Source organism: Rhinopithecus bieti, unplaced genomic scaffold (genome assembly GCF_001698545.2).
Source record: "Rhinopithecus bieti isolate Rb0 unplaced genomic scaffold, ASM169854v2 scaffold_6708, whole genome shotgun sequence".
In the NCBI taxonomy this organism is placed as follows: domain Eukaryota; kingdom Metazoa; phylum Chordata; class Mammalia; order Primates; family Cercopithecidae; genus Rhinopithecus; species Rhinopithecus bieti.
In genome coordinates, this window is record NW_016806329.1 from 4159834 (window position 1) to 4170750 (window position 10917).

Here is a 10917-nt window from a genome sequence, read left to right on the forward strand (position 1 = left end):
AGATATATTATTACATATAATATATAAAATATAAATATATAATTATATATTACATAAATATATATATTTTTGTACATTTATTTATATTACCCATATGGATGGATAATGCAGTCAGTCTTAAGCAACTGTGATGCATTTTTTCTTCTTCCTACCCACCTCTTTGAGCTTGGCAGCTTTTGTAACAATTTTCCAGAGTTTTGTTAAGCCTTGGGGCAAAGTGGTCACCTGAAACTTAAAAGCTGTGTTTAGCAATTTGAAAGCACTGATACAGAATTAGCATGTTGGCAGTGACTACCAGAGCAGAAGTCAAGGCTGATGGATGACAGTGGAATTATTTTATACCTTTCAGGAGGGCTTTTTCCTGTGCATGTGCTTGAAGGACCACTGGGAACAATGCTCTAGTTGTGTTCACATAAAAGGATAAAGATGCTAAGAATTGTGAGAATAGTTTGGAATCAATTCAAATAGAGAGGTCAAGTCTATTGAAAAGGCTGAGTTTGGTGTATCAGAGCTTTTCTTTCTCCCCCCCGTCTTCAGGTGATTAATGAAAAAGGTATTTTCCTTTCATTATTTGCAAAGACTTAAATCCTAGTATAAATAGACCAACAATTAACAGAGAGCAAGGTTATATTTGGAGTAAGTTTAAAAACACCTATGGAGAAACATACATCTATGTGGAAATAAGTCATTTCTGTCCCAGTATCCAAAGGGTACAATACATGAGAGTCTCTTTTTGGAATAAAGGGTTTTATACTAAACTCTGAGATTCAGAACATAAAAAAGGAGTTATTTTCATACATTATGGGCAGTGTATGATGTTTATTGAATTTCTGACAAATGTATATGTGATACAAACCAAATAATGTGTGTTAACATAACCTGGCTTTTTTTTTTTTTTTTTTTTTTTAGATGGACTCATGGGGCATGGAGAAGATCTTCTTTGGATAAATTTCATGTGCCCTAATCCCAACTGTAATAGAGTAACTCTGTGAAAGATTGTATTATGTGAAAAGAGAAGAGAAGAATGAAAGAAACACTGGAAGGTGAAGAGAGAGAAAGGAGGTTGGCTGAAGTCTAGCTGAGAATTGTGTGATGCTCATGTTCTTGGGCCACAGTCGTGGACAGTCAGACGTGGCTTGTTACAGGGAGAAGGTGGTTATATTTTTATCCTGTTACCTGTCACCTTCCTCACTGCTGTCCTCCTGGAATTTCCTCCATGGCAAGTTGTGACCTTACTGAACTCTGAACTCATGCTTGCTTCTTCTAGGTCTTCTAAGGCCGATCCTCCCTGGAATTATCCTAGTAAGAATCCATACCTATTCTTATAGTTCCCACAAACAACCTCAAAAATAGCCTTACCTGTATACTTTCAGGATCCTGGCCTCTGGAGTTAAACTAATATATTCATATGTGCAACATGTGTATTAGAGACCAACAACAAAACATGTATTAAAGGTTCCTAGTGCATCATGGCTGCTGTGTGTATGGGAGGGAGCATGGTACGACAGGAAAGCTGGAGTCAGGCTGGCTGCTGCGACTGGCTCTGCCACTTAGCAGCTTGGTGGCCCTGCTCACTGAATTTGACCTCTTAGGACAGTAATTTGGTCTACATCAAGGACTCTTTGAAGTTCTAAAGGAGATCAAAGTTATTCAATCTCCTGGCACAAAATAGACACCAGACACTGTTCTCCATGCCTAGGTGGGCATATAGACTACAGTGGCATTTTGAAGATAATGGCTTAAGGAAGATATTAAATCTAACTGGAATCTAACTGTGAGGTGAGTTTCAGGGTTGGTAGCAATCTGGTTGGTTAGACATTTAGTCACAGGGATCTTTTTGGTGCCTCTAAATTTACCCTATTTTTTATCATCTTCTTATGAAATCTGGTCCTGGGTCTATCATATATCTTAGAAAAGACTTGCCATGTTGAACTTACTTTTTGAAAGAGAAAGAAAGAAAACAGAAGTTGTGGTATGCGGAGTAACACCCCCCCCCCCACCACCACCCAAGGATGTTTACACATTAATATTCAAAACCTGTGAGTATTTTACCTTACATGGCAAAAGAGTCTTTGCAGATATGATTGTGTGATTTGAGGAGATTATCCTGGACCATCTGGGTGAGTCCGGTCTAATTACATGGTTTTGAAGGTGGAGAACTTTTTCCAGCTATGGTCAGAAGGGGATATGACTGTGGAAAAAGGCTCAGAGAAATCTGTCATTGTTGGATTTGAAGACAGTGGAAGGGGACCGTGAGCCAAAGAATGTAAGAAACCTCTGGAAGGTGGAGAAGACCCAGTACAGATTCTCCTCTTGGGGCTCTGAAAAGGAGGGCAGCCCCACTGACCCACCTTGATTTTAACTCAATGAGAACTCTGTTAGACTCCCACCCTCCAGAACTGTAAAATAATCAGTTTGTGTTATTTTTTAAGTCACTATGTTAGTGGTGATTTCTTATGGCAACAGTAGAAAACTAATACAGAAGTTTAAAAACAACATGTTAACAGGAGAAAAGAAACACAAGATGACTTCGGAAGTCCTAGCAAAACCTAAAAAGTCCTATTCCTAATACATAGATGTGAGAGAGAACTGTTTCCCTAAGAGCATGCCCAGAGGCAGACAAGTGACACGCTACTTGCATGAGTGTCACCCCTTGGCATTTGGCTTTAAAAGTGTCACAAACTGCCCTGACTGTGCAGGCTGGAAGTGGCAGCTCAGACCAAGCATCCGCGGCCACAGCAGCTGTGGGAACAGCAGGCAGAGCCCTAGAAACGAAGCAACTTGACGGGGAGATGTTTGCAGATGGGCACCAGAGTCCAGCCTTGGTATTATTAGGGAAGAAGTAAGGCAGACAAACTCAGGGGGAGAGCAGAGCACCCTGGCGTGAACACAGGAAGGGAAAGGAGCAAAGCCAGGCCGGGCACCAGGGACACTGACCCGAGCAGGTGGGAGAGGCTGGGCTGACAGTCAGATGTTCTCCACTGCCCGGCTCAGCAGCCTGAGGCCCGAAATCCAGAGAGGAGGAGACAGCGCGTGGGGGGCTGAGAGCAGCGTCGCTGAAAAGCTGGCAGGGAAGAGGAGAGAAGGATGGCCACTCTTTTTGGCCTCTGCTTTGGTGGAGTACAGGCCCCCACAGCTATGACAGAGACAGCAGTGACAGCCACCATAGCAAAGACACAGATTTCTCATCCCCAAATGACAAGGGCAGGTTTTCCACACAGGATTAAAGAATGAACAGAAGAAAGGCAGGTTCCATGAAATGGCAGATGTGATTTTTTTTTAAACACCAGCCAGCACAGTCATTGAGGGCTGGCCTTTTGAGGTTTCACATGAGTGGCATGCAGCACGTTTGCTGGTCTGTTCTTTGTGTCTGCATCCCAGAATCAAGGTGAAGGTGGGGCACTGCTGCAGTACAACTCAGCCTCCTGTGCTGGCTCCAGCATGGAGAGCAGTTCTATCTCCAGGAGCCAGAAAGCCGAACCAAACCAAAAAACAGCCAGAGTGCGAGGCTGTCTGCTGCTTGGCTTCCTGCCTTCTGTGCTGTCCTCTCCGTGTAGCGATCTCAGCCACTTTTCCTCAGTATCTACCTCCACCTGCTCATGCTCCTGCTGCTGGGGCCTGGCCTCAAGGCAGCAGTAAATCCAGCCAATGCGTGGTTCTGTGTTTCTCTCAAACATGAAAACTGCCTAGAGAAATAACATCCAGAAACAATATAAAGAAAGAAGCTAGGGCCGGGCACGGTGGCTCATGCCTGTAATCCCAGCACTTTGGGAGGCCGAGGCGGGCGGATCACGAGGTCAGGAGATCGAGACCATCCTGGCTAACACGGTGAAACCCCGTCTCTACTTAAAAATACAAAAAATTACCGGGCGCAGTGGTGGGCACCTGTAGTCCCAGCTACTCGGGAGGCTGAGGCAGGAGAATGGCGTGAACCCAGGAAGCGGAGCTTGTAGTGAGCGGAGATCGGGCCACTGCACTCCACCCTGGGCGACAGAGCGAGACTCCGTGTCAAAAACAAAACAAAACAAAACAAAAAAACCCCAAAAAACTAGCAGAGTGAAACACAACCTGGATTTTACCGCCTTCCAGCCTTCTCTTCAAGAGAGATTTCAGTGGGTTATATGAAACTTAACTTTAATCATTTCTTTCATCCTTTCTGTAGCCTGTACTGCTTCTAAAAAGGGAAAGAAAGAATGACAGAAAAGTAGTTGGAGAGAAAACAAGACAGAGGCAGAGAGGGAGAGAAAGAAGCTATGGACTAGATAATCCACAAATAACATAATTGCCCCTTGAAAAACTGGAAGTCATAACACATGCCTTGAGGAAGAAGGTGGTGTAATGTTGGGACAGTGGTGTGAGAGAGGGGCAAGTTGTTATGCAGGGCAAGGGTGAGCAGAGGAGGAGGTGAGCAGAGAAGTAGGGTGAGCAGGGGAGGAAGGTGAGCAGGGGAGATGAGCAGGGGAGGTGAGCAGGGGAGGAGGGTGAACAGAGGAGGTGAGCGGAAGAGGTGAGCAGGAGAGGACAGTGAGCAGGGGAGAAGGTGAGCAGGGGAGGAGGTGAGCAGGGGAGGAGGTGAGAAGGGGAGGAGATGAGAAGGGGAGGAGGTGAGAAGAGGTGAGCAGGAGAGAAGGATGAGCAGGAGAGGAGGTTGAGCAGGAGAGGAGGTGAACAGGGGAGAAGGTGACCAGGGGAGGAGGTAAGAAGGGGAGGAGGTGAGCAGGAGAGGAGGTTGAGCAGGGGAGGAGGTAAGCAGGGGAGAAGGTGAGCAGGGGAGGAGTTGAGAAGGGGAGAAGGTGAGCAGGGGAGGAGGTGAGAAGGGGAAGAGGTGAGCAGAAGAGGTGAGCAGGGGAGGAGGGTGAGCAGAGGAGGATGTGAGAAAGGGAGGAGGTGAACAGGGAAGGAGGTGAACAGAGGAGCAGGTGAGCATGGGAGGAGGATGAGCAGGGAAGGGGGGTGAGCAGGGAAGGAGGGTGAGCAGGGGAGGAGGGCAAGCAGGAGAGGAGTGTGAGCAGGGGAGGAGGGAGAGCAGGGGAGAAAGGTGAATAGAGGAGGAGGGTGAGCACAAAGTGGGGTTGGTGGGGAGGCGAGCAGAGGGTGAAGGCAACAAAGCCAGGGTCTGGAGCACTAGCCTACCAGACCTGCTGTGGGGCCCTAGCACCTCACAATTTTTTGCACGAAATCACCACTTTGCAGGGCCCTGTAACTCAGCTTCAGCCTGGACCCTGGGGGCAGACTTGTCATACTCTTATAGATGTACTTCAAAGCATCCAAGTATATGCCACTCTGTTGCCTGGGGGCTCCCAGTGAGCAATAGCTGTGAGCCTGATACTTAATGGAAATTTGCCCAGGCATGGAAGGAACAGGCGGAGAGAGAACAAGAGAAGCAGATGAGGCAGAGGCAATCTAACCTGGACATAATGCAGAGTGGGAATCTTGGGGGCTGGACAGGCCAGAGTGGAGGAGTGGCTTGGCTGGCAGATGTATCCTCCCCGCTGCCTCTCTGTCAGGCCTTAACAAGGGGAGATCCTCTCATCTAAGAGCCTGGAAGCATTCTGGGTACAGGCCAGAGGTGCCTCCTTTGTGCACACAAGCCTTTAAAACAGCCTGGATTTATTGTGGCTCTTAAGTGGCCCAGGCTAATGGCTTGGCATGGATAATGTCTTGGTTTAATTGGTTATTGTGAAAGCTGCTTGTTTCTACTGTGGAATCTCTTGTCCCTGCCTTTGGAGCAATCCCTCACAGGCTCCCTGAATCAATACAGCCCTCACTCAGGGCTGGCCAGTTTGCTTTGGAGGCGGCGCCCGCAGTGGGGAAAGAGGCCCTCCCACAGGATTGCTCAGATCCCTGGCGGACGCTGGGCTCTGAGGCAGATGGCCTGCTTCTGGTGACTGACGGTTCGCATGTGTAGATGTGCATGGGCTACAGACACCATTATTGATGACCTACTCTTGAGGGTGTCATTTGCAAGGAAAAGGTAGAGGAGTGCAGATAGAGCTGTACAAGGGGGTCTGGGCACAGTGGCTTATGCCTGTAATCCCAGCACTTTGGGAAGCTGAAGTGGGAAGTTTGCTTGAGTTCAGGATTTCAAGAACAGCCTGAGCAACAAGGCAAGACCTTGTCCCTACAAAAAATTTTAAAAGTAGCCAGGTGCAGTGGCATGAGCCTGTAGTCCCAGCTTCTTGGGAGGCTGGGGTGGGAGGATTGCTTGAGCACAGAGGTCAAGGCTGCAGTGAGCTATGATCACGCCACCTGCACTCCAGCCTGGGCTGCAGAGCAAGCAAGGTCTCTAAAAATATTTGGAAAAAAGAACTGTAAAAGGAAGTCAGAAACTGTCTCCCTTCTCACAGAAGCAAAGCAAGCTGATCAAAGCAACAGGTGGATTCACCTAGAGCCAGACCAGGCCACTGAGGTGGGGGAAATCCCAGTAGAAAGGACAACTTCTGCAAAGGAAGTTGACATTCAGGTTTCTGAGAACAAAGAGGCCAGATGATCCGCATCCTTACTATAGCATTTCTTTCCAGGGTCACGATATTTCTCTTAAGTCTTCCCAACTCTTTTGACCTTAAATATATTTTCTTCATTTTCTTTTTTAAGGTGTGTGAAATATCCTAACCTTTGTGATTCAAAAGCAGCCTGTCTGGAATTGGTTTTAGAGCTGAGCACACTGTGTTGTGGTTACATGTTTACAGGTCACCCCCCAACACCCATGGACCATTAGCCCACTGGCAGTTTAAGGCAGTGACAGGGACTTACTTGTCTTGTGCTCCAGACCTGATATGGTTCCTGGCAGCCTAATGTGTCTCACTGATGTTGAATGAATGTTCCCAGGAAGAGGAAGCAGAGGAAAACATTGAACTGTAAAACCATGTCTTATTGATTTGTATATTATTGTTCTGTCCTCTTACATATCTGTATCATATAAATAACCAAAATGAGATCATGTGCAAGGAATTCAGAAAATCAAGCTGTGTGAAGTATAAGTTGCAGAATATTTTTAAGGGGAATCTGCTGGAGAAATTCTCAAGTTATAACACTCAAAATGGTAACACAAGACAAAGCCTGATTAGCCTTTCGGGCAGGCTTGCTTCTTCTATCATCTGATACAAAACTCTATTTGAGATTTGCCATATGTGATGAGTCCTGTGTGGTTTTAGATTATACTCGTTTCCCAGGAGTTGTTGGATGATTGACTGAGATCTCTTTAACTCCCACCTTGGTTGTTGTCTTCTCCTTTTTTCTGTTATGCTTTCCTATGTCATGAACATCTTTAGTACAATGATACCAGTTGCCACTTTGCGGGTAGGAGTGTTAAGTTTAAGTGTGGTGAGGTTACTGAATCCTTCACTGCTGGGCTGGATTCTTCCCCAGGTACTAGTGAAAGGACAAGCTGTCTGAGCCAGCAGTCTCCAACACGGAGTTTATACACCCCAGGCCCAATGAACCACTGGGACCAAAAAAAATACACTACACTATGAGTACTTAGCTGTATGCTAAGATAGATTAACACAGGATTTTTTTTTTTTTTTTTTTTTTTTGAGACGGAGTCTCGCTCTGTCGCCCAGGCTGGAGTGCGGTGGCCGGATCTCCGCTCACTGCAAGCTCCGCCTCCCGGGTTTACGCCATTCTCCTGTCTCAGCCTCCTGAGTAGCTGGGACTACAGGCGCCCGCCACCTCGCCCGGCTAGTTTTTTGTATTTTTTAGTAGAGATGGGGTTTCACTGTAACACAGGATTTTATGTATTTTTAAATTTGATGTGTATTTTCTAATGCGATATATTAACATACCAATAATAGAGATATGTAATTTATAAATATGCATGCTCAATGTTTTGACTGGTAGACTATTCTGGCAAACATGTTTACGGCCTCTGCTCTAAGCATGGGTGTGTCCTGATGAGCCGTTTATCTTTCCCCAGGCTTTATGTCCAAGTGGAAGGGAGAAAAAAGTCAGGTTCCTCCCACCTCTGTGCTGCAGCTTTGTGTCTCTCCTGGGTGATGGAGAAATGGCGAGCTTAAGACTGTGGAAGTAGTGTGTTCTGTGGTCCCACTGTCTTTAAAATGGCACTTGGTACTTTCTGTCCAAAACAGGGCTCCTCCAAGCCAGTCTAGACTTTTTCCCCACTAGGGAGAATTCTTTACCGTGAGCTTTTGAGATCGTTGCTGAAGAAACAAAAAACTGAGCCTGATTCTTGGGCTGACTCCAATGAAGAGTTTGCACTCAAAATGCCGTGTTGGATTTCCTGACTTCAAGGTCATGGCCAATAGGCAGTTTGGGTTTTTTTGTTTTCAATGTCCTGCCTGCCAAGAAAACTGATAATGCTCTTCATATCCTCTGGCAGTCTATGTTGATTGTAGGAATGGGGTGTGGATTATACATTGTTGGGTACAATTACCTCCTGGAATACAATGCATCTTCTTTTAGACATCCCAGGGAGATAATTTCGACATAATGAAGATCTATAGTAATCAGATAATTACTATCGATTGCTCTTTAGACGTCTTGATGAGGTAATTAGGGCGTATGGAAAGAAGCTGGAACTGATTGATTGGCATGACTGTAATCTCAAAGATTTCTAATTATGTTTCTTTTCTTCTAATGGCTTATAAACAAACATCATTTTAGCTTTAGAATTTGTCAGGTGCCAGGTTCACTGGGAACATCAGCTTTCTCTATTATGCTAACTAGACACCAAACATGATCAACATAAGCTCATTATGCCTTCCTGCTGAAGCAGAAGAAACTGCAATTAACCCTCACTTTTCTTCTCCACTTCCACATGGCTGGATTCTTGTCGTGGAGTGGGGTGTCGTGGGGTGGGGTGTCATGGAGTGGGGTGTGCCACGTTCTGTGAGGAGCATGTGTGACTCAGGGCTGGATGGGTCTGTGTGGCCTACGGGAGACCCTCGGAGCCTGCTGAGCTCAGGCACAGCAGACTAGGGGGACAATGACACAACACATGTGTCAAGGTGTCTGGCTGACTGTGGCTGGGGGCTGGCTGACTGCTCGGGCTCCTGTCACAAGCCATAGCTACTCATCAGCCAGCAACATTAAGTAGCAGGTCAGTACTCTCAGGCAGCTCGACCATACACTTGTCTATGTCAGTGTGTTATTGCCTCATCTCTTCCATTAGATACTAATTAGAGGACGCCCTGTCTGAAACCACATTCCACATTATCCTAATATTTTTTTACACCTTTGAGCAGCTTGCACAGTTCAGAATAGTGGCCTCACCCAAAGATGACAGATATTAAGAACCACTAACGCAACATCTTGAAATCAGCTGTTTGCATGTAATCAATGATGGTGGTAACCACCACACTTACTGCTCTACAAGTGCATGGGTTAGAATTCATGCAACAAATGCAAGGTGGATGCATTTTTCTGAATATGAGGCAATCTGGTTCCCATGCCTGAAATCCTCCACTGCGACCCACCTGTGCTTGGTGAGTACAAATACGTAGGAAATTTGTGATCCGTTTTAAAATAAGGGTCCCCAATCCATGCATGTTACAGTCTGAATGAACACCTGCGTTCCTGAACTCCCTGCTTTCTATTGAAATACCACCAAAGAAAAAATTATATTTTGCTTTGATTTTTTCCTAAAATCCATATATTCCTGGACCCTTATTTTAAAACAGGTCACAAATTTCCTACGTATTTGTACCATTAAAACTTTTAAGGCATGAGAGGAGTAACGTGCATAGGGATGGTTCAGGCTGTTTGGATAATTCAGCTGCAGTTGGAAATGCTTCATTAACTCCCATTAACTAGCCTGAGAAATGGAAGCATATATAGAATTTGTCTTTATGTTATATCTGTATAGTATAAGAAAATTATGTAGCAAATTTTTCATCAGTCACAATTCTCGAGAAATAAAGTATTCTTTTGAAAATGTAATTGGAGTAACTGTTCAGTTCAATATTTGGTGTTTAAAAAAACCTTCCTAATCTGTATCAGAATATTTTCCTTTAATATATAATTAGCATATTCTAAATTGTTTTAATAATTGGGAATTATGCAATACATCATTTTAAGCAAAATTTTTATGTTTTTATTTCTGTACTTGAAAAAACTACAAGAGATTGAACTAAATGCCTAAAACAGGTTCTAATTTTTTATTTGTTGGTTGCTTTTATCAAGTCTAAGGAATAAGTATCTCTTCTAGTTATTTGTCCCTTTCTGTAAAAGTTGATTGAAAATCTACCTTCTTATCAGTTCGTCTACATTTCTATCTATTTTTTCTTTAATTGATGGCTCTCTGGTTTTGAGTTCTGATGTTATTCCCCTGACTTGATTACATCCCCCACTCATCAGTGGGTAAAGGGTAAACTGTACTGAAATTACTCCACAACAGTGTGATGTAGACTCTGCCAAAACCTAGTTTGTTATTAGGGTCTGGTCTCATACAAAATGGGAGGGGTTTTAATTAGAGGGTCTCAAGGCTGCAAAAGTGGGTGTTCACGGTGTTGCGCAAGTTCCGTCTGCCATTCAGGAGGCAGTAAAGAAACGTGTTCAATGAGAGAGCTGACAGAAGTGATGCAATTCAATAACGTGCTTTGGGTTTGGGGCATGTCATTATAGGAAGTTTTACATCTTGAGAGACAGATGGGAGGACAGCTCCTAGAAGAACCTAAGGCTCTTCATTTTAAAGGCAGCACCCACAACCTGCGCCTGTCAATTCACGATATCGCCCATTCCCTCTGGAAGAGCAAATTGCTGGCTAAATATCAGGTAAGGTTCCCAAGTCGAACAAAAGGTCTGGAGACATCTCTAAGAAAAAGGTCTAAAATTATATGGATATAGGAAATCCCCTTCCTTGAAATTAATCATATGTCATTACTTGTTTCTCCAAAATAGTTTGGGGTTATTTAGGATTTTGAGAAATATAGACACATTTGAAGGAATGCTTTTAAAATT

The 10917-nt window shown here is 44.7% G+C and overlaps 1 protein-coding gene across 1 annotated transcript in view; it reads left to right on the top strand.

Annotated features, from left to right (window-relative positions):
- Positions 1-10917, top strand: part of UNC5C (unc-5 netrin receptor C) — a 394905-nt gene that overhangs the window by 366012 nt on the left and 17976 nt on the right. Inside the window, exon 13 of the mRNA XM_017875500.1 lies at positions 10582-10731. Coding sequence (XP_017730989.1) covers positions 10582-10731 — 150 coding nt within the window. The remainder of the gene's footprint in view (positions 1-10581; positions 10732-10917) is intronic.